The 24,533-nt window shown below is 37.2% G+C and overlaps 2 protein-coding genes across 3 annotated transcripts in view; both read right to left on the bottom strand.

Moving 5' to 3' along the window:
* Positions 1–15,774: 15,774 nt before the first annotated feature.
* On the bottom strand, positions 15,775–17,054 carry LOC149052983 (uncharacterized). The gene has a single exon (XM_089207585.1). The coding sequence runs from the start codon at positions 16,991–16,993 to the stop codon at positions 16,202–16,204; it is 792 nt and encodes a 263-aa protein (XP_089063711.1). The 5' UTR covers positions 16,994–17,054; the 3' UTR covers positions 15,775–16,201.
* An 853-nt stretch (positions 17,055–17,907) lies between these two features.
* Positions 17,908–24,533, bottom strand: part of LOC149052981 (uromodulin-like) — a 38,145-nt gene continuing 31,519 nt past the window's right edge. Inside the window, exons 1-6 of one of the 2 annotated variants that reach the window (XM_089212937.1) lie at positions 24,378–24,533; positions 21,646–21,908; positions 20,615–20,729; positions 19,862–19,984; positions 19,475–19,600; positions 17,908–18,893 (exon numbers count right to left, since the gene is read on the bottom strand). The exon at positions 24,378–24,533 is cut by the window's right edge and continues 50 nt beyond it. In XM_089212937.1, the coding sequence (XP_089069063.1) occupies positions 18,517–18,893; positions 19,475–19,600; positions 19,862–19,984; positions 20,615–20,729; positions 21,646–21,908; positions 24,378–24,450 (1,077 nt within the window). In that variant the 5' untranslated portion in view covers positions 24,451–24,533 and the 3' untranslated portion in view covers positions 17,908–18,516. The remainder of the gene's footprint in view (positions 18,894–19,474; positions 19,601–19,861; positions 19,985–20,614; positions 20,730–21,645; positions 21,909–24,377) is intronic. The other variant, XM_089212943.1, reaches the window with a different exon arrangement.

Raw genomic sequence — 24,533 nt, 5'->3', positions numbered from 1 at the left:
TAGCTTGCTTGTGCAAGGATACAGTACCCACGAGATACTGGCTGAAATTGCTTTGTTTCCGCGCGGCATTTAAAATATAGAGCAGATGGCGCCTCAAGATATTTTGCGAATGTTCAGGGAGAAGACACATCCGTCTGACGGAGATGAGACATTTGTTTCCCTCTCAGATGGATTTGAGCTACATGGAGACGGGGAGACGGAGGAAATTGTCTTAACGTAAGCACCAGTCCTGTAAGTTTTATCATTCCATCGTTATCATCCCCTCATTTATAAATGTGTAGAAAACAAAATGACTTTGGCGTTCCGTCTCTGAATCCTTTCAGTGATGCTATATTGTTAGTGGAATGGTACAGTTAAGGCAAATTTGTCGGAATCCTCTTCTCTTAATTAAAAAATCGCGTGTACCCCCCAAGGATTCATGAAAATAATTAAATAATACAACTTATTTCAAAATGGCCGTCGTCGGGTAAAAACCGGGAAGAGTTGCATGGAAACGAGGTCATGAGGGCCAAATCTGAAATATTTTCAGTTTCTCCCAAGACGTTTCGGACAAAGTACGGACCTTTTACAACAAGGAAGAGAAAAAAATCGTAAATGCATTGTATGGTCCCCATTTAGGTTACGCTGTCGGGGTGACTCGTGCAAAGGGCTGTCAACTTAAGTCCAGCTCGTAAAAAATTAGTTAAGGCTGCTTTATTCACCAGAAATGTTTGCCGTGTGAGTTATACAGAATTAAGGTTTTGATTCTTTCATTTCAGGGTAGAGGAATATGTAACAAGAAAATTGGATCAAAATATTAGCGATCCAGACCCCGAGATTATTTAAACGAAGCGGAAACTTTACCGTTGTGTACCAATTTAAGAAAATTAGTGGGTTACATAAGTGCTTGGACACAGTGGAAACTGAAAATTCCATCAGACGGCTGGGGGTCATCTGATAAAAACGCCTCTTTTTACAAGGGCAGATATGGACAGACATAATGGAAAGTGTGGGAAGCGTATCAGGGGAGATAACCATGCATATCGGTCTGTTCCCACAGGCTCAAGAAAAGGCGAAAACCTACCCTGAAGGTGAATATTTACATGATATTCAAACAAACTATGACCATCATTACTTTTACCATCGTGTAAAATACTTTCATAGCTTTAAAATTAATGAAAGCCTTCACAATTTAATTATTGCTCTATGTATAATTTCTGGAGAGGTTGTTTTTGCAAATTGTGGCTCCTTGTGTGTTGCCGTAAAATCCGGAATTTGCAAACAAGTTTCAGCTATGATGCCAAAGGTGTGCAATCACACTCTTCATAATTATAAAAATGTCACAGAACTACAATACGAGGCAGATGAAAACTGTTCAGCAACGTGCTCCTCAACCTTGCAGAGATGGCATCAACCACGGGTTGAAGACACTACACCCCGCCCTATATTATGGAAGGGTCTTTTTCCAAAACACAACTAGAGGGTGAGCAAAAAAGTTGTGGTATTACGTGTTACTTTTATGAAGCGAGAAAAGTTAACAGGAAATAAAAACTAAATGATTTTGTGAAAGGAACCATAATAATTGATGCACTCTGTTGGTGATTTGCTGAAAGCATTAATAGAGAAGATGGCTGCGTTGGGGGAGATTGGAAACCATTATCAGGACTAATGCATGAACCTTTACCTCAGCTGGTCAGGGTACTTTTACATTAGTAGGGAATTTCAAAAACCTATGGCTGCCGCAATCATGTTAATGTATGAATATGAAAGCGATCTTCGCAGTAATGAACACTACTTAGGCAGTAGTGAAAATAAGGCCCTAAAAAATTCAGGCCCGTACGGGATTTGAACTCATGCATATTCATTTCTTTCTCCGCAGTTCACATATATGATTTTCATATATTTATACTTCACGGGTTTATTTGAAACCAACACAATGGTCAGAGCGCTGCACCGATATCGCAGAGGTAAAGGGTCAAAATCCTGTGCAGGCCTGATTTTTTTTCAGGCCGTAGTTTCACTACTGCTTAAGATGCGTTCAATACTGAGAAGATCGCTTCCATACTCATTTCTTACTCTGCAGTTATCATATATGTATATCAGTAGGCAAGCTGTGGGTGTCTGTTTGTAAGTGTAGGCTATGGTTGCTTCTTAATTGATCCTCAGTATTCAAGTAGTGTCAGTATTTCAAGTTAAGTTAGTGTATAATTGAAAAAAAGAAGCAACATGAAAAACGATACATTTTATTTACCATTATTTTTAAAAGAACTTGGGATGACTCGCAAACTATTGCAGCACTGTTGCTACGATGAGTCATCTAACGCATTTAATTCTACTCTGTATCGGTTTCTCTTAACCCTTTAATCACTAAGAGTGATTGATATCTTATTTCTCCTTACAGTAACACTTTGAATCAAACGTTGAGGTCATGAGAATGACGAAAATGATCACTCATAAAGGTCATAAAATCAGGGAAATGATCCGTCAACAGAGAAGCTCTGAATTGTTGAACAAATTCTCCATATAGGTACCATTGTAAATATGTAGAGACCAGTATGGAGAATATGCATACTGATTCAATGATGTGAAGGGGTTAAGATGTTTCAATTCTCTTCAAACAAAGTACACTTGTCTAAACAAGTTTAAACGTGAAAATGATTTCGGTGATTGCTAGATTTAGGCTATTTAGAAAGCGTAAAGTTTAATCAGAATTGCATGAGTTGCTTGAATTAGCTAATAAATGTAAAAACGACGAAAATCACCTTATTTTTGTACTTATACATTTAAACCTTGCACTTCTTGCTTATTTCCAGAAAACTTATGTTTTCATAATATCTTTAAAACCATCATCTCAATTATGTTTAATGAACTAGTTTTCATTCTTTCTACCCATTAATTGCCAAAATCATGCCGCCTTAGCTTCTCTTTCCAAATGGCGCTAAAGTATAGTAATTTTTTTTCGGGGATGACAGTTTCAAACTGAAAAAAGGACGTTTAAAGGAACTAGGAACTTGAATTTACAGCTAAAGGTAATAATAACAACTTTATTCATGTGTCAATTATGAAAAATAGCAGTAATGAAACCACTAAGTAAGGACACAACAAAATAGTTTAAATAAAATAGTAAATAGCTAAAATATTGATATTCGAATAATTTACATGTAAGATATGTACAGATTCTATCTCTAAACTAGCTCACTCTCTCTACTACTCTCTAATAAATAGCTAAATATTAATATAAGAATAATTTACATGTAAAATAAGTAAATCTCTCTCAAAAAAGCTTAAATAAGCTAACATAAGGTAACCTTTGAATAGCAAATTATGCATTTGAGTACCTCTCATGTTTGGTAGTTTTTGCTAGTATTGACGCTAGAAGTAGCTCAGGATCAACTAATATCGCAGATCAAATCCATATCAAGGCTCACATTTCAAAAAATTAATCATTTTGCTGGAAACATGCCCTCGTCAGCTATTTTCGTTACTGTTCTAATCACAGAATGAAAATGAAACTGAAATCCGATTTCTACGTTTTAATGCTAATAAAGAATTTCAAGCAGATGGAAAAATAAACAGACGAACAAAATGAACGTGCAGATAATCAGAGAGACAGACAAAAAGACACACACATACAGACAGTCCAATTATAGGGATTATGACAGAGCATTGGACCAAGAGAAAGAGGGAGGGAGAAAGAGGGAGAGAGGGAGAGGCAGAGAAAAATAGTAGGAAAGACTCCTTAAGATGATATTCACATAAGCCTAAATAACATTATAATAAAGGTCGGATATAACGCGCGCTGTCATTGCTCTATGAGAGTGTAGAGCATAGAGCTGAGCTAAAGCTGTCACGCCACCTGCCAAATTGTATTGTTCGACCTTTAGCGGGACTTCTTTTTAGCTTTTTTTCGATAATTGAAAGTGAAATTTCGGAACAAGCGAGCCGGCAAGTAGCAACAGAAGAACCAAACCAAGGTTTGTAAACATACCAGGGGCCGTAATTTACGTTATTAAAACGTAAGCAGATAGGAAAATCCTCAAAGGAAAAACAAAACAGAAATTCCGAGTTTTAAAGATTTTCACGCTCAGTTAGATTGCAAACTTACGTACAGTAATGATAATCAAACAAAACTAACACTCGTATAGTATATAAAGTTCAGTGTTCAAAAACAAAACTGAAATGATGAAAAAATAACCAAACTGGCATAACTGTTAAAATTCATACCAATCATAACGGTGTCAGAGCGAATATGATCATGCTGAAGTCCATCATGGCGATCTCCGGTCATAACAGTAAAGCAAGCCTAAGAAACTACATCGGCCGCCCTTCGAGTGAAAAAATAAGAGTTTGCTCTGATATCCTTTCCGATGCGTTGAGTGGAAAGTCACATCAGTCACTGCAGCCAAGTGTTGTGGCGCTGTCATCCCGAGCGATCTTCATGTTCCGGTGAATTCGGCTGTCGTTCATTCAAAAAACACTCGCCTTGCAGAGTTTGTTTTCTACCTTGTCATGTGAAAAAACTCGCATGTTTTTATGAGCTGAAGTTTTTTCTTATTTTTTTGTTTTTTATTCAGCTGAAGTTCACTGAACATTTCACTTCAAGATTCTGTATTAGAGACTTAGAAAATTCAAGCAAAAGTGTTTAAATCGACTTGCCGAACTATTTTAGTTTGTAAACTATGGCAGATTGTGAACTTTGATGGTTTTTGAACTTTGATGGTTTGACACTTTTGACAGCTTTTGTCTTGTACGGCCAATCAGATTATTTGAACCATTCTAACAGGGATTCTGATTGGCTTATTGGAGCGTGCTTTATGAGAGTATAGAGCATGCTGACGACACTGTTGTTCGCTTTGGAAATAAAGTTTGTTTTGAAAATTGAAAGTAATTCTTGGGGAATTTAACGGATTCTTTACTATAAAACAAATAGAGAAGCCTTGACTGTGCTCTGTTCTGTTATAAAGCACTTAGGAAGCAGCCAGAGCACTCAAGAAGTGGGGAGAGACACTTGACTACTTCTCGTGTTTCTCCCTACACTTCTTTCGTGCTTTAGCCGCTTCCTGCCTGCTTTATAACAGAACAGAGCACAGTCAAGGATTCTCTATTTGTAACTAGAGTAAACAAACCTTCGCATTTAATGCCATTCCAGAAATTTCGAGTCAGGCAGGTGCAGTTAAATGACCCTACAGTGTTTGTACAATTGGCGCCACCCTTGGTACAGTTATTATCAACGAAAGCACTCTCGTCAAAATCTGAAAGTAACACAAGGACATTCTTGAGAGGTCTGGGGAGATGGGTGAAATCAAAGAGCGTCAAAAAATTTTTCCTTTAATTCTAACAGTCATTTAAACCATAAAATAAGTGCCACATGCACAAGCATGTAAAAGTTGAGGAATAGGACTTATAGACCTTCTTGTGTTACGGCAGGAATGCGGCTTGTTTGCTTATAGAACGGCTGATGGATAATGTACCCCCTATTTGGTGATTACTAGTCACCACTTACCTTTGCAGGTTAAGCCATCTCTTGTAAATCCTTCTTTACAATTGCAGTCGTAGGATCCACGGGTATTTTTATACATTCAGCATTTAAATCACATTTGTTTTCTCCTAGATCACAATCATCAACGTCTTAAAGAAAGGATCATGTAGAAATCCAATTACAGAGATTTCGAGACCACAGACTTCGAATAAAGCACCGTACCCGATGAGTTAGGGTCTGCATATCTTTTATTTATTAGGGACTTTAAGGAAACCATGACGACGACAGTAAAGAAAACGTAACAAAACAAAACATCTAATGAGCAAAACAATTTTGCATCACGTGCGTTATAAAAATTTGTACCTTTCTTAGCCACCTCATACAAAACAAAATCGTGAAATCACCAACTTTAACGTCCTCTTAGCAACTATGTCACTTTTTACTTTGAACTTAATGAAAGAAGTCGCACCGTCAGGAACGGTAAACGCATCGAGATACTAGCAGGGTTGCATTGCAGAGAGGTTTCATCGCGTTCTCCATTGCTAGAAGCGGCAATGAGGATATCTTCCTCCGGATAAACGCCTTTCGACTTAGCGTTACCTACCCTCCCGTCCCCTAACGCTTCCTTCCCCAGTTTTCTCTCATGGTTCACCGTTGCACTTTCTTCGTCCTCGACGAAAAAATAAAAAAAAAGTGAATGAGGAGAGTACTAAAGAATTTATTTAAAACAACGGTCACCGACTTTCCAAATCGTTAAGTGACTGCTAATACTTAGATATTGAACACATATATCTGCCTCACCTCTGAGCAATTTTCACCTGTGTAACCCGGTACGCATATACATCTACATCCCTCACTGGAAAAACCAGCTTGGCAGATCGCATTACTCGGGCATGGCTTCTTTATGCAAGCGTTCTTTACAAAGAAGTAAAAAGGACAAGTCAAGGCTTATCTACGCAATTACAAGGCGGGAAGGGAAGGGTAAGGAGGTACATTGACATTCTGAGGGCGGATAAATGAAACAACGAGAGCGGTTTAAAATGATCAAAAAGTATTGGCAACTCTTCCAGGAAACTTTAACATTGCATGCTTTTTTTACAATAAAATAAATTAAATATACATTTACTTCCTTTGTGAATAAATCGGTCACAAATGATTACATGTTAATGAAGGAAAGGCAAATAATATAAACAATTAGAAGATTAGGAATGAAAATCACAGCAGCCCAAGACTTTCTTTTTTTCATCCGGCGCTTAAACTGTGTTTACTAATATCATACTCTCCATATTCAAAGGAAAATTTGCAATTTGACTCATGCTTATAATTGTATCTTTGACGTTCGGTAAATATCGAAACTTCGGTGAGATAACGATAAGTGTTATTTTGTAAGCTACGTCTTTGTACCGATCGCGTTAATTGCAAACAATGATAATTGAAAGCACTTAACCTAACTGTCGTGTATGCCAACTGGGTGCTGGTCATTGTGTTTGTTCCAAATAAACCCGTGAAGGGAAGAATAAATAACTTTAAATTTATGAAAATCATATCTATGAGCTGCAGACCAGCTCCCAAATGGCTTGTTAGCTCAGTGGATAGAGCGCTGAACCTATATCGGAAAGGTCATGGGTTAAAATCCGGTGACGAGCCTGAATTTTTTTCAGGCCTTATTTTCACTACAGCTTAAGTAGTGTTAATTAATACGAAGATCGCTTTCAAATTTATTTCTCTAACCGCAGTTCACATATATGGTTTTTATATATTATATAAGACATACGGATAGGCCAAAAGAAAACCTCTATTATCCTAATCATTGCAGCTATAAACACACCTTGGATCCATAATAGGTGCTGTTTGGAAATGACACCAGATCACTTGGGTGTTAAAAATGTGTAGCGTTATTCAGCTCGCATTTGGTGATCGAGGGGGAATCATTGGATATTAATATATTATAGCTCACACAGTTGGGTTCCATAAAACACAATGCTCCACAGAAGTCCTTTGCGACGTTGTCAACTTCTTTTATCCGTGGTTAAGCAGCCGTTTTCCTCTAAATGCAAGGGCAGCACTGAACCCCAGTTGACGACATTGGTCTATAGAAATATATGTTATTTGCCGGCTGGGAGGTCCGTATGGTGAAAAACTGTGACCGAGGTCTTGAAAATACTGCCCGAGGCCGTAGGCCGAGGGCAGCATTTTCAAGACCGACCCTTAGCCGGTAAATAACATATTTATTGTTTTTAAACTTGACGAAATTCTTTCCGAAAGAACCCGAATGATTTTGGGCTGTAAATACGGCAAGATCTTCCATAAACTGAACAATTTTTGAGTGAGTAAATGGTAGTTAAAATAGAGGTGATGCAAATTAGAGAGAGATGCCTCAGCGAAACATTTTCATTTCCGTAACGATAAAGGTGATTTAAAAGGCTTCCAAACAAACTCTGAAACATAATTTTTACAAGTATCTGTCACAATCTGACACCTGTCAATTAGAGAGCGCGCAAGAAAAAAAAAGCGTAGGAACATTTGAAAACCAACAGAACTAGTTTGGCAAGGGCTGTCACGACAATGTTTTCTTCAAAATCAGTCAATAATCTAACGGAAAGTATTATTCACTCTCATCGACCATTCATTCATGTACGAATATTTACCTCTGTTCATTAAGTAAACGGCGAGGAAAGTAATTGTGAGTAAATTCAATTTTTTTACTTTGAAGTTGTGAAAGTTTACTCGTTTGTTTGCTGCAATGGCGTGTGACTCTGGTCTTTCCTTCACAAAAACTAAATTCGAACGGCTCACTTCAACGAGACACAAGGGAATTTAGTGCGGCCTTTTCTCAAAAAATTCCTTCAATTTCTGTTGTGCAATTTACGGTACAAATGTATAAATTGAACGGAATTGGAAAGATTCACCGGGAGCGTATGTTTGTTGTAGAACGTAAATTAAAACTTCGCTCGCTCTTTCACTACGAACAAATTGCTTGAGAAAATTCAGATATTAAATGAATGAAAGTTTCATCGTTCAGTTTAACTGTAACCAAATACTTCACGTTTCAACTTTCTAGGTACTTTTTGTGAACGATTAAAATTAATTGCAGACGGTTTTTAGGCCGCTTGTCAACCAACGTAACGACACTATTGTTTATTCAATTTCATTCTGAAACCAATATTTTTCTGTCAACCAAAGTGATTTGATAGAGAGAAAAGAGAGGATTCATAAGTTAGTTATCGGCTTGAGATAGTGACCGACGTGTTTGCTTAAACATACTGCCCAGCCGGAAAACGAGGTATATTTATGGAAAAAAGACAACGAAAGTTGAGATGTACTCGGCGACTCACGAAAGCGTTACCGTGGCCCGTGGGCAGAGATAGGAAAATACTGACCGGATAAAGAACCAATCAGATTGCAGGATTCGTTACCGTGCCCTCTAAAAAAACAATAAAAGTATGATATTTTCCGATGGGAAGAACACGATACCACTAGTTACAAGGAAATGCTCTATTTGACAAAGACATCGGATTTAGTGGTAGAGGTAAATAATAGAGAAAGGATGGAGGTAGAGAAATTGGTAAAGGAAACTGCAATCAACGTCTTACAAAAAGTGTACGAATTTAGATCGACGAAAAAACCATAACATGAGGTTTCGATTACATTCTGTTATCATTGTCAGAACTGAAAGGGATTGGCATAATAGATGTACTATTTGTAAATATGTATAGAAATGCTAAGGTACATAAATGATTTCTTTAATGAGAACAAAGCTTAAAAGTGTGCTTTGCATTCATACAAATAATTTCACCCGAATGGAGTCTGGGTAAGAGTTATAAATAAATAACTCTATTAATAATGTACATGAAAAAATTACGCGCTTCTGATTGGCTGAAAACGAGCGCATTCTCATGTTTCACGAATGCAAAGTCATAACGCAGGTGCATAGTTGTAACAGGAGGGCAAAATACAAATAGTGCGCGCACGCTTTCAAAATTTCGTCTGTTTTGACCTTCTATACATTATAACATGTAATAACATGATTCCCCCTGCAATTTGGTGTAATAAGCACGTGCAAATTTTTCAGACTACAATTTGCGCTTGCCCAACGGGCTCTTGCAATTTTGTTGTCTTTAAAAAATATATTCGTGCTTATTTACACCAAATTGCATTCGAAGTCATGTCGTTGCCTAAACTTAACGAGGATGGATGACCCTCCCTAGACTTTATCGTCTTACATGAATTGGTAAAGTTAACCGAGAATCAATCAAAAATTAATACTGAATACTACGATATTGAGTAATGTTCTGTAGGTTAATGTCTTGTCTCTTCTTTTTTATTAGGAGGATCTCGGATATAAGATAGTCAAGCTTTCTAGGGCACTTCTTTAGAATTGCGAAATTCTCTCATAGGTCCGCTGTTCTTAGATTGTGTTATATGTACCACCATGCAGTGTATTGTTTTGGAAGTGGCTGCAGATGTAACCTGTATAGTAACACTCTGCTCGCTCGAAAAACCGCCATTTTTCGAGTTTGCTCACAGAGCACTTTGATTCGAGCTCACGATGTTTTGCTCCGCGTGTGGTTCGGTTGTAGATGAAGGTACAAACTATTGTAAAAGCTGTGGTAGAGGTACGTTTCTTAATTTAAAGTGTTCGTATTTGCATTTCTTTTAGTTCCAAATAACGATAGGCGTGAGAGGACACTGCTTCAAATTAGCTGATTAGCATGTTTCTGGAATAAGATTGTGCATGTGGCCTGTGTGTAAAAATAAAACATTCATAATGTATAGGCCTTGATGAAATAAGGGTTTTTCAACAGGTGGAAAAATACTGTACGCCTGCAAACAGTCAGAGAACACGAGGTTAAAGGCCAAAACATTCCTCGTTATTTCCAAAATCATTTATCTTGAGTTTTATTGATGTTAAAAAGACTTGTGGAAATAACACTATTTAAAGTAAAGTTTCCTCTGAGGTGTAAGCTACATTATTTTGCTTCATTGTTTTTTTTCCACCTTTTGAAAAATCCTTAATTCATCAAGGCACATAAATTATGAATGTTTTCTTCTTACGCACAGGCTACATGCACAATCTTATTCCAGACACGTGCTAATCAGCTAATTTGTAGCAATGTCTACTCACGCCTATCATTATTTGGAACTAAAAGAAATGCAAATACGGATACTTTAAATTAAGAAACGTACCTCTACCACAGCTTTTACAATAGTTTGTATCTTCATCTACTACCGAAGCACATGCGGAACAAAACATCTTGGGCTCGAATCAAAGTGCTCCGTGAGCAAACTCGTGAATTGACAGGTGACTTATATGATTGTTTGGATTATGTTTAATGTTATCTGTTTTAGGGAATTTGCGGTTGATTGTCTTATTTAGAGTACGAGCAGTAGTTCAGTGTTAGCTAATGTAGCAAAGAAACAAAGTAACATTGGGATAAGAAGGCATTACAATTGAAATGATCATGCATTTGACAAGGGTGGATGATGTTGTGTGTTTTAAACATATATCATTTTTGTTTCTGGTTCAAAAGAAAAGGTTGGAAGTAAATGTGGGTAAAAAGTAAAATTTACTGTCTATCATTGTAAATATTGGAAAATCAAGGCAATACTGTCTTAATGAAAACATGAATGATTCCCTCTTTATCGAATGAGACAAACGGGAACGAGTTTTGAGTGATATAACTAAGCCCAGACTGCTACCGTCATTTTGGATTTCCGCCTGGGTAGATTTTGGTCACGTGCTAGGCAACGTATAATCGAGAACAAGATAGGATTTCATTTCAGGCCTATTTATCAATTTTGTGGTGTATAACTTTCGCATTTTAGTACGTAATATTTATTTTGAATCTTCAAATTGTCTTGAAACTTAAAAGAAAATTGTTCTTTAAAAATTCACTGAAAACCGGTAGCCAAATTATTTGTTTAGGTGTTATTTGATTTTCGTGTTAACCTGTAATTCCGTTAGTCGCCGGCAGCTTTTGTTGCTTCACACAGAAAAAACACACGATACGAAATGTGGTGATCGATTTTGTCCCCAATCTCACGCCATAACAGAAAAAGCTTTTCAACACCTGTAAACTCTGAGCGCTTCGGAGTAAGTAATAATTTTAATGAATCTTCGGATTGTTTTCAAGTTCAAGGACGGTAAATTACAATTTTATGAAAAACAAAGGTTGTTCTCTTATTTCATTGTGAATCCTTGCATGCCTGCCAGTCGCTGGCGCCGCTTGTTGAAACTAAAACGAATAAATATAAACTCTTTTAAGATTTTCATTGGCTTCTTTTTCACCCCACCACTATTCTTAACAAAGGTCGCCATTCCGTTAGTTTACTGTTACACGACGTACAATTTCAGATTCAAATAACAACCGCTGACCAACCGCTGACCAACCGCTGACCAACCGCTGACCAACTCGTTTTCTTTGTTTTGCCGTGAGTTAAGTTTGTAGTGCCGTGACTTTTTGTTTTGCCGTGAAAGTTGTGGGCCACCGCAGAAACCTATTCTATTGAAAGAGTTTATTGATATGTTTAGAGGGAGAAATTTATAGTTTTGTTATGTTATGTTATGTTTTCTTTTTGTTTTATTTTCAGACTGAAACAAGCAGGATTTCGACAGATATTACCTTGAAAAAGATTCGTTCCATTCTATAATTTTAACGTTTGAAAAAGATTCATTCCATTTTATAATTTTCACGTTTGTCCTTAAAGCGTCGCCTTCTGTATCTGATGAGTTATCGGATAATTTGAGCTCGTGTTTTTCAACTACTTCGCAGAAGTCATCAAACTTTTGACACGGGGCTGATTTAAATTAAGGCCTAAGTGTATTTTTTGTAAATAATTGATAGGTGAATTTTCAGTTCTGTACCTGTCAAAGGGGAAAGATATAAATTTTGTTGAATAATTGGCATTTCAAAACACGAAAAATTAGTACCGAGACGAACAGTTTAGGATCTAAGATCTAGGATGTAGATCGAAGAAAAATTTAGTGGCCATAAAACGTATAAATTTATTTCAGAGGGAGCAATCTCTAAATTTAGATTTAGATGTATTCGACGGAAGTTCACGCGATAAAAAGGTTGTGTCGACATTTCGACCGTTTTAACAATGGATAGATAGATAGATAGATAGTTTATTCAGTTTATAAAACTTGCAGCCAAAAGCTGAATTGCGATAAGATTTACAAACGCGAAATTACCAGCTTACTAAATTACAACTGATTAATTAATTTCCTAATTAAAAACTGTTTCAGAATGACAAAATTACAAGCATGCGTCGAATTCCTATGTAAAATAAGAAACAAATTAATATCTAATTATCACCTACGATAAACGTAACTTAAGAGAAAGCTATTCTTGCATCTTTCAGTTTTACACCTCGGACGAATAAATGTTCTTTGTTCTCTCAGATAGTAGCCAGGTTGGTATTTGCTTGGAAGTAGTTTATGAAGACTGTGAGATTGATTTGCACATATTTCATTGAACAACTTTGCTGCGATTTCCTCTCTTCTATCATACAGCGTTAAAAGTCCAGATATTATTTTCATAGTCATCCTCATAACAGTAACGGCACATAAGGAGTTTTTTCTTTAGCGTCAAAGCATACTAACAAATTAAAGAGAGTGCAACATGAATTTGTGCCGAAGTTATAGCCTAAAGTTATCCCAACCGCCTGCTTAAAACAGCTTGCGTCAGGTAGATCCCACCTGTCTTTAAAGATTCACATCCCTTGATAATAGCTTTATAAACAATTTTACTCTCCTATGAGAAAGGAGAACATTTTGAAAACTTTGGAATTTTTGTAACAGTCACAATAGAGCATGAATTACTTTCGTTTATTCCCGCTTTAAACGCATTACAAATTAACAGTTTTAAAAACTTTCCCTTTTATTGATCAAAAAATCTACCCTTGCATTGCATTAATTGTTATGGTAGACGTTAGACACCTAATGGAGATATTCTAACCTTTTTTCCAGGCCTTAATTTCACTACTGCTTAGGTAGTAATAAAATATGTGTTTATTGTTCATCGTGGCATAAGAAATGAGATGAACTATGTTCGTTTGTCACACGATAGGGTCACTTTTGATGTAGATCGCGACGTTCCGACTGCAATACTGCTAGTCTTCAACAGGGGATGAGGTAGATTGTTTACGTGTCGCTATTTGTAGCACGTTGGTATGCTGTTATGAGTGCATTTCAATCTTCATTATTATTCCGGTTGTAATACGCTGTTCCCTCATAGGTCCTCATAAATCGGCCGTTGTGTTGTTTGATCGTGCGCATTCAAGCTTCGGGATTGCCGATTCCGCCATCCCTATTGATGTTGTTGGGACGAAGTCTTATATGGATAGCCTCTTTGACCCTGTGTGTGTACCAGTGGGGGTCACGATCAATATACTTAGTTTTGCTCCAAATAGGAATATGCCCCGTTCCGTTAGCGTGCTCCGAAACTGTAGAGGTCTGAGTACGAGCAAACCAGAGGCTTAAAGTTTGCTCGTAGTCAGACCTCTGCGGTTTCCCGAAGCTTGGATACCCACAGTCGGTTTCTCTTAACCTTTTAATCCCTAAGAGTGATTGGCATCTTATTTCTCCTGACAGTAACACTTTGAGTATATAATCTTTATTTATTTAAGCACGAAACAATTCATCAGCAATTACATTAACTAAAACTATTTAAAAATTAAAACACTAACTAATAACTAAAAGCTGTTTTCCGTGAATGCCGTGCGTTATAGAGTGGCATTGATCTTGCGTTTAAATAACCCCAGAGACTCTGTGTTCCTTATATCACATGGAAGACTATTCCATAATGTGGCTCCACTATAGCTAAAGCTTTTTCGATAATAGTTAGTGCGAGGTAGAGGAACATTGAGTTTATTTTCAGAGTCCCTGAGGTCATAAGCAGAGTTACGCCATCTAAACTTAGAATTAAGATATTCAGGAGCTAGCCCGTGCAGACATTTGAAAACCATGGTAACTCTATGAATTTCCTGCTGGCTTGTCAGATTTTTCCAACTTAAAAATTCAAGTAGCTTAGTTGCATCGGCATCATAGCTGGAAAATGTCAAAACACGGGCTGCTCTAATCTGTAATTTCTGCAGCTTATCTCGTAGCGTTATCCCACAGCTACCCCAGACAATGTCACAGTAATCAAAGTGAGGTTTTACTAAAGCTTGGTAAAGCAGATGTAAGGTCGATGCTGGGATCAGATGCCTGACTCGCTTTAGGCACCCGATACCAGAGGCAATCTTTTTTGTTAATTTTTCGATGTGACTATGCCAATCGAGCCTATCGTCTATAATCACACCAAGCGATTTTGTAGAAGTAACCTGGCTCACCTGAGTGCTGTTCATTCTAATTGTTGGTGAAGCTGTGAGAGTACCCAGTCTCTGCCTTGACCCTATTAGCATGAATTCGGTTTTTGTCATATTCAGTGTGAGTTTATTCGCTTGTAGCCAGTTGAAAACGTTTGTTAAGTCCTCATTCAGACAAAGCTGTATACTCTCAAGATCACCGCCCGCATATGTAAGGTGTGTGTCGTCAGCATACATCCTCTGCTCACAATTTGATAAACAATTTGGAAGATCGTTGATATATAATAAAAACAAGAGTGGACCGAGGATGGTCCCCTGGGGGACGCCGCAAGTTAATGAGCAGCTGCTGGACAGCGACCCGTTCACAGAACATTTCTGTGTGCGGTTTTCCAAGTATGACTGAAACCATTTGAAAGATCTGCCATGTATACCATAATAGTTAAATTTCGATAGGAGGATCTGATGATCAACAGTGTCAAAAGCTTTTTTCAAATCTAGAAAAATGACTCCATTGATTTTCCCGTTGTCAATATTATATGCCCAAGAATCTGTCGCTTCCAACAATGCTGTTACAGTTGAATGAGTAGCACGAAACCCTGATTGATTTTGATATATAATATCATGTTCTTCCAGATAGGCATACAATTGATCGTAAACTATCCTTTCAAACACTTTCGCCACTATTGGAATCACCGATATTGGGCGGTAATTGTTGACATCATCGCGGTTACCCTGTTTAAAGAGAGGTGTAACCCTTGCATATTTCCAATCATCTGGGAACCTCCCTTGGCTAATAGATTGATTGAAAATATCACATATCGGCACACAAATAAGGTCAGCGCATTCCCTGACAAACCTAGCAGATATTGTGTCAAGGCCCGTTGCTTTTGACTTGTCTAGTTTATTTAAAAGTGAAAATACTTTATTTGGATTAGTAGGTTGGAGCTCAAACCGTTTATCTGTACCGGCAAGATATCGTTGATAGTTACTACTATCACAATCTATCTCACTGGCAAGTTTTGGACCAATATTAGCAAAATGGTTGTTGAATTCGTTTGATAGCTCCAGTGGATTAGTTATCGTTAATCCATTCACTTTTAGTGATGTCACTGACATTTTCCCAGATTTACGTGAAGTTAGCTCGTTTATAGTCTGCCAGGTCTTTCGGGAGTCGCTAGCGTGCTTGTTAAAAATATTTTGGTAATAAACTTGCTTTGCTAAGCGTACTTGCTTATTGACTAAATTTCTTTGTTTCTTAAACACTGCCCAATTGTTGGGATCATTTGTTTTGATTGCTTTGATTTTTAATATATCTCTATTATGCATCAAGTCTTTCAACTCAGCGGTAATCCACGGAGAACTTCGTGAACGAACGCGCATCGTTTTCAGTGGGGCATGTTTGTCAGCGATAGCTAGAAATGTACATTTCCATTACTGCCACATCTCGTTTGGGTCGGAAGACTCATATACATTATTCCAACATTGAGACTGAATATCATCTCGAAAATTTTGGCAATCGAATTTTCGGAAATTTCTGTATGTTATTGAATTATGTCCATTCGATATCCCGTTCAGAGAAAGTTTTCTATAAACATACACCATGCTATGATCACTTATCCCAACATGACAAACTCCCGAACAGGCGATCTTATCCGAGCAGTTGGTGTAAATTAAATCAATTAAAGTTGACGAGGTGGGTGTTATCCTCGTCGGTTCAGCGATGAGTTGCTCGAGTCCGTAGACATCAGCAATATTCTTTAATTTGGATGTATCATTGTCATATCGTGCAGTGACCATGTCACAGTTCATGTCTCCCAGTACAAAAAATTCTACATTTTCACTATCCAATTTCCCAATTAGGGATTCAAAAGGTGAAAAAATGCCAATAGGAGAGTCAGGTGGTCTATACCACGTAACAATCACAAAAGGTCTTGTTTTTGGCTTATGGATTTCCAAGCAAAGATTTTCTATTGCATCCATATGTAGATCAGATCGTACTGTAAAGTTGATTGAATTTTTAACATAGAAGCATACCCCCCCGCCGCCTTTCGTAAGTCTATCGCGGCGAATTATTTCGTATCCCGGAATATGAACTTCGTGATCTTGAATGCTCTCGTTCAGTTTTGTTTCGTTTATAGAAATAATATCGATATCGTTGTTTGCTAATAGGATTCTTAGTTCGTCTATATGTGTAGTTAATTGATTTATATTGAGTGAGGCCATTCTAAAGCCACGCAAAGGTGGCAATATTGAGGCAGATTTTACGCCCCTTTGACTGCTTGATCGATTTCGCACGGCATTGACGGACAGCACATTATCTCATTCTAGGTGCGATTTAAAATTATTATAAAACTGCACATTACCTTTAGAGTTTAAGTGCAGTCCACCTTTGTTGAGTCCATTATAAGATATGTTCTCATGATGAATTAATTTCCATCCGTTTTGATGGCAGAACTTCTCAAGATGCTTGTTGGCTGTTTTTACGGCCTGGTCAAAACGTTGAGTCAAACGTTGAGGTCATGAGAATAAGGAAAATGATCACTCATAAAGGTCATAAAATCAGAGAAATGATCTGTCACTAGGAAAAGCTCTGAATTGGTGGACAAGTTCTCCATATAAATACTACTGTAAATGTGAAGAGATCAGTATAGAGAATATGCATACCGATCTAATGATAGGAAGGGGCTAAGATGGTTTAATCTCTTCAAACTAAGTATACTTCATATATCCAGATCAAATTCTGATATGTTCTCTTTATAATAAGAAACCTTCCAGATATAGACCCTCTCTAATAAGGACAACGCACCCTGAGTCTCAGACAATCATGGTCTCTTGATACTCGGAGAAAAGAAGCACGAGTATGCTGTTCATGTTTCTATAGACACTTCAATCTCAAGAGATACACTCTAATGAACTTAATGAAATGGACATATCTCTTATACGGACGCTTTTCTTTATCAATGAGGTTTTTGTATTACAGAGGTTTGTCTGCAGTGTTTTTGCCGCTGTATGTGCAAACAGTTAGGGTCTATTACTAGCTCGAAAATAAAGAAATGGAACGAGCAAATATTGAACCAATATTCAAAGAAAGAAAAATTTACTTACTGTTACTTACTGTAACTTTTTAAACAGCACAGCATTATCTTGACATTAAGACGCACCATCAGTAACTAATTGTTTTGTAAGGACATTGCTATGTTCAAATTATGCGCTCTCACACCTAAACTAATTATAATCCTTTTCTGCTTAATACAGGCTAAAATTAATTAGTCACCTAAGCAATCTCGTTGCAACACTTTCTAGTCTCTGATTTGTAAAAGTAAAGTAAAAAGTCGAGGTCTTGACGTCTTCTTTCGTGATCGATTAAATCCGATGATGTCATGTCTTTTAGACACAAATTAGAAAAAGTAAATTTTCATTGCCTGCATATGACCAGATCGATAACCATGCACGTTGAAGAGTAACCTAGGTGAGACTTCGTTGAGAACTGTGACTACGGGAGAGACTTGCAAACGAGAAAATAACATACAATGAAATGATAAAAAATAAAATGACTTTTAGTTGATCCCTACTTTAAAAGTAGTAAATATGAGAAAATCACAAACAGTTATTCTGATTCACCGCACCCTAACAAGACCATTTAAAATTTGCAAGAATATAAAACAATAAATGTATTTACAAAGGAATTCACAAATCCTTCATTTTCACTCCTTTTTTTCTTTTTTTTTAACTTTTTAGCCCCTTGTTTAATCAGTCCCACAGTAGCGCATAGGACATTGTGGTGGTTCAATCAGATAGTAGATATAGTAGGATCCACAGTTTTTCACAAAAATACTATTCGAGCCTTTGCAACCATCCGGACGATTACTAAAGCAGACTTTCCTGGGAACAATACCATCTCCCAACGCTGGATGCTCGAGGCCTTCACTCAACCAGCCTGAGAAGTCTGTACCACAGTAGTATGGTTCCACACGCGCTATTGACATTTTTGTTCCAGCAGCTCCCACAAAACGATACCATCCCTTAATGAGCACATTGTCACACAGAGGACTATTGGCAGGTGTAGAGTAACCTTCTTTTCTGTTAAACTCTGTCAGATTTCTGTAGTTGTAACAACCATCGGCTAGAGAATCAAATATAATTCAAAGAGGAAATGATCATCGTGTTTATCAAAGTTAGAACTTTTAAGAATGATTGCAGTTCAAGATTCTGAATGCTTTATAGGTATACCATGCACCTTTTTAAAAATTTGCCCTTTCAATGACAAATCATGCATTTGAGTGCTTCTCATGTTTGGTAGTTTTTGCTAGAAGTAGCTCAGGATTAACTAATATCGCTGATTAAATCAATGCTCGCATTTCAAAAAATCCATCTTTTTGTCGGAAAACATGCCCTTGTCAGTTATTTCCGTTACTGTTCCTTTCCCAGAAGGAAAATGAACCTGAAATGCGATTTCTACGTTTTAGCGTTAACAAAGAATCACAAGCAGATGGAAAAATAAACAGACGAGCAAAGTGAACGATAATCAGACAGACAGACAAAAAGACAGACACACAGACAGTCCAATGATAGGTATTATGACAAAGAGAGAACATTGGACCAAGAGAAAGAGATAAAAGGAGGGAGAAACAGACAGAAAAATAGTGAGAAAGACTCCTTGAAACGACGTTCAATAGGGGTTAAATAATATTAGAGTAAACAAACCTTCGCATTTCATGCCATTCCAGAAATATCGAGTCTGGCAGATGCAGTTGAATGACCCTACAGTGTTTGTACAATTGGCGCCACCCTTAGTGCAATTATTATCAACCAAATTACACTCGTCAAAATCTGAAAATAACGCAAAGTCATTCTTACGAGGTCAGGAGGAATGGGTGGCATCAAAAGATTACATGAGCTTCTAAACATTTTTCCTTTATTCCTAACAGTCATTTAAACCATAAAATAAGTGCCACATGCACAAGCATCTAAAATCTGAATAATAGGGCTCATAGACCTTCTTGTGCTGCGGCAGGAATGAGGCGTGGCCCGCATGTAGAATGACTGATGGATAATGTACCTCCTGTTTGGTGATAAACAGTCAACACTCACCCGTGCATATTAGGCCATCTCCTGTAAATCCTTCTTTACATTTGCAGTCGTAGGATCCACGGGTATTTATACATTCAGCATTTGAGTCACATTTGTGTTCTCCTAGATCACATTCATCAACGTCTTAAAGAAAGGATCACGTAGAAATTACAATTACAGAGATTTCGGGACCGCAGACTTCTAATAAAGCACAGTACAAAATTAGTTAGGGTCTGCACATCTTTAATTTATTAGGGACTTTAAAACAACCTTGACAGCGACAGCAAATAAAATGTAGTGAAAAAAAGATCTAATGAGCAAAACAATTGTGTAGCACGTGCACTATAAAATTTGCACCCTTCTCAGCCACCTAATACAGAACAAAATCGTGAAATCACCAACTTTAACGTCCTCTTAACAATTAAGTCACTTTTTATTTTGAACTTAATGAAAGAAGTCGCACGGTCAGGAACGGTAAACGCGTCGAGCTACTAGCAGGGTTGCGTTGCAGAGAGGGTTCATCGCGGTCTCCATCGCTAGAAGCGGCAATGAGGATTCCTCTTCTTGATAAACGCCTTTCGACGACCCATCCCCCTCCTCCCCACCCCTTCCACTTCCCCTCATAGTTTACCGCTGCTCTTTCTTTATCCTCGGTGAAAAAATAAGGTGCATGAGGAGAGTACTAAAGAATTTATTTCAAACAACGGTCACCGACTTTCCTAATCATTAAGTGACTGCTAACACTTAGATATTGAACACATGTATCTGCCTCACCTTCTGTGCAATCGTCACCCGTGTAACCCGGTACGCAGACACATCTATACCCCTCACTGGAAAAACCAGCTTGGCAGATCGCATTACTCGGGCATGGCTTCTTTATGCAAGCGTTCTTTACAATGAAGCAAAAAGGGACAAGTCAAGGCTTATCTACGCAATTACAAGGCGGGGAGGGAAGGGTAAGGAGGTACATTGACATAGTCGTTCTGAGGGCGGATAAATGAAACAACGAGAGTTTAAAATGACGATCAAGTGTCGACAATACTTCAAGGAAAATTTAACGGTAAATGTTTTTTTTCAATAAAATAAACTAAATATACATGTACTTGCTTTGTGAATAAATCTGTGACAAGTAATTAAAAGCTAATGAAGGAAAGGCAAATAACTGGAATAAATTCGTAGAGTAGGAATAAAAATTACAGCAGCTCAAGACTTGTGTTTTTTCATCTGATGCTTAAACTCTGTTTACTAGTACCATACTTTCCATATTCAAAGGGCAATCGAACCAATCAAGGTTGCAATTGAGTCAAGCTTATAAACGTATCTTTGACGTTCAGTGAGGTAACCATAAGCGTTATTTTGTACCAATCACGTTAATTGTAAACGATGATATTTGAAAGCATTTAACCTTAATGTCATATATCCCAACTGGGAGCTGGTCATTATGTTTGTCCCGAATAAACCCGTGAAGGGAAGATTAAATAACTGTAAATTTATTAAAATCATATCTATGAACTGTAGACCAGCTCCCAGTTGGCTGGTTAGCTCAGTATCGCAAAGGTCATGGGTTCAAATCCCGTACGAGCCTGAATTTTTATTTTCACTACTGCTTAAGTAGCGTTCATTAATGCGAAAATAGCTTTCAAATTGATTTCTTTAACCGCAGTTCACCTATATGGTTTTTTATATATTTACAGTAAAAATAAAAAAATGTGAATAAACCAGTAAAAAGTTGGATTGTAACGAAGACATACGCATAGGCTAAAAGAAGACCTCTATTATCCTAATCATTGCAGCTATAAACACACCTTGGATCCACGATAGATGCTGTTTGGAAATGACATTAGATCACTCGGGTGTTCAAAATGTGTAGCGTTATTCATCTCGCATTTGGTGATCGAGGGAGAATCATTGGATACTACTATATTATAGCTGATACAGTTGGGTTCCATGAAACACAATGCTCCACAGAAGTCCTTTGCGACGTTATCAACTTCTTTTATCTTATGGTTAAGCAGCCGTTTTCCTCGAAATGCAAGGGCAGCTCTGAACTCCAGTTGACGACATTGGCCTATAGAGAAGAATAATGAATAATATATTTTCCGATAGGAAGAACATGATACCACTGGTTACAAGCGAATGCTCTATTTGACAGGGACACCTGATTTAGTGGTAAAGGTGAAAAGTAAGGAAGGGATGGAGCAAGAGAAATTGGTAAAGGAAACTGCAATCAACTTAATACAAAGAGTGTACGAATTTAAATCAACGAAAAAAGCATAACATGACGTTTCGATTACATTCTGTTTTCATTGTCAAAATTGAAAGGGATTGGTACAATTGATGTACTATATGTAAATATGTACAGAAATTTTAAGGTACATAAATTATTTCTTTTATAAGAACAAAGCTTGAAAGTGCGCTTTGTATTCATACAAATAATTTCACCCGAATGAGGTCTTGGTAAGTGTTATAAATAAATAACTCTATCAATAATGATTATGAAAAAATTACGCGCTTCCGATGGCTGAAAACGAGTGCATTCTCATGAAACGCGGGTGCAAAGTTATAACGCGGGTCCAAAGTTGTAACACGAGTGCAAATTACAAATAGCGCACTCACGCTTCAAAATTTCGTCTTTCTTGACCTTCGGCGATGTTTTTCCATGTACATTATAGCAAGTAAAAACATAATTCCCCCCTGCAATTTGGTGTAATAAGTGCTTGTAAATTTTTCAGACTACAAATTGCACTTGCCCTACAGGCTCGTGCAATTTTGTTGTCTTTGAAAAGTATACTCGTGCTTATTTACACTAAAGTGCACTCGAAATCGTGTCGTTGCCTAAACTTAACGCGGGTGGATGGCCCTCCCTAGACTTTATGGTCTTACATGAATTGGTAAAGTTAACCTAGAATCAATCAGAACTACAAGCCATGACTGAATACTACGATATTGAGTAATGTTCTGTAAGGTTAAAGTCTGGTCTTATCTTTTTTGGAAGGAGGATCTGGAATATAAAATAGTCGAGCTTTCTAGGGCACTTTTTTAGAATTGCGAAATTCTCACGTAGGTTCGCTGTTCTTAGATTGTGTTGTATGTACCACTATGCAGTGTGTTGTTTTAGAAGTGACTGCATGTGTAACCTGTATGGTTTCCCAGGAGAGGCTTAAAGTTCCGTTTATGATTTTTCTGTATTATCTTCTTTTCAAATAAATGTCGAAATTTATCACATTGAAAGATTTTATTGATATGTTTAGGGGGAGAAATTTATAGTTTTGTTATTTTAAGGTGTTTATGTTCTTGTTTTTATTTTCAGAGACTTAAACAACCAGGATTGCAACAGACATTGGCTTGAAAAAGATTGTTTTATTTTAGAATTTTCACTTATGTCCTTAAAGCGTCGCCTTTTGTATCTAATGAGTTATGGCTCGTGTTTTCAACCGCTTCGCAGAAGTCACCAAACTTTTGGCATGGGGCTGATTTTAATTAAGGCATAAGTGTACTTTTTGGTAAATAATTCATAGGTGATTTTTCAGTTCCGAACCTGTCAAAGACGATAGATGCAAATTTTATTCAAGAATTGACATTTCAAAACACGAAAATTTAGTATCGAGACAAACAATTTAGGATCTAAGATCTAGGATGTAGATTGAGAAACATTTTGTGCGCAGCTTTCATGAAAGTCCCGGTGTTTTTCCAAGTTCATTATGTCAGTGCAGAATACAGATAATGATGATAAAAAGATGAGACAAAACTAAATTCAGTTATTTCTTTCGAGATGATTGTGTTTCTTAAAAATTCCAATTTCTAAGATAACTAAAGGACATTTCGTTGTTTAATCGAAACTAATTCCTTACACGTGGATTTGAAGCCATAAAACGTGTAAATTTCTTTCAGAAGGAGCTATCTCTAAATTTAGATTTATGTGTATTCGACGGAAGTTCACGCGATAAAAAGGTTGTGTCCACATTTCGACCGTTTTTACGATTCTACATATTTGCTTTTGATGCAAATCGATAATCATTTTCAAAACGACAGTTAAAGGACTAATTAGATGTTCGGGGGAGGTTTTTTGAGATTTCTACTTATTTATTTCGTTGTGTAAGTATGCCGTGAGAAAAATGGATGATTAAGCTCCACTTTAGCTCACTAAATTTCATAGTCATACTCATGACAGTAACGGCACGCAGGAAGTTTTTTCTTCAGCGTCAAAGCATACCAGCAAATGAAAAAGAGTGCAACATGAATTTATGCCGAATTTATAGCCTAAACTTTATGATCCTTTCATCCCAACCGCCTGCTTAAAACAGCTTGCGTGAGGTAGATCCAACCTGTCTTTAAAGATTCACATCTCCTCATAATAGCTTTATAAACATTTTACTCTCCTTTAAGAAGGTAGAACATTTTTAAAAACTCTGGAATTCTTGAAATAGTCACAATAGAATATTCGCAATGAATTATTTTCGCTTATACCCGCTTCAAACGCATTATAAATTAACAGTTTTAAAAACTTTCCCTTATAGTAATCAAAGAATCTACCCACCTTCTTTACATTTCACAAAATACATCAGAGAGCACATCACAGTGAAGGTACCAAGAGACAAGATACGAGGCATTTTTCCAAACTACTCCTGCAAAATTACCAAAATGTAAAATCGTGCACTACGTTACTCGCATGCGAGTAGCTTCTCGCCTGGAG

This window comes from Pocillopora damicornis, chromosome 1 (genome assembly GCF_964200805.1).
Source record: "Pocillopora damicornis chromosome 1, jaPocDami1.2, whole genome shotgun sequence".
Taxonomy (NCBI): domain Eukaryota; kingdom Metazoa; phylum Cnidaria; class Anthozoa; order Scleractinia; family Pocilloporidae; genus Pocillopora; species Pocillopora damicornis.
This window is presented reverse-complemented; position numbering and strand designations above follow the sequence as displayed.

Coding starts and splice junctions, on each gene's coding strand:
- LOC149052983 (XM_089207585.1), bottom strand. CDS start 16,993: ATGGCCTCACTCAATATAAATCAATTAACTACACATATAGACGAACTA.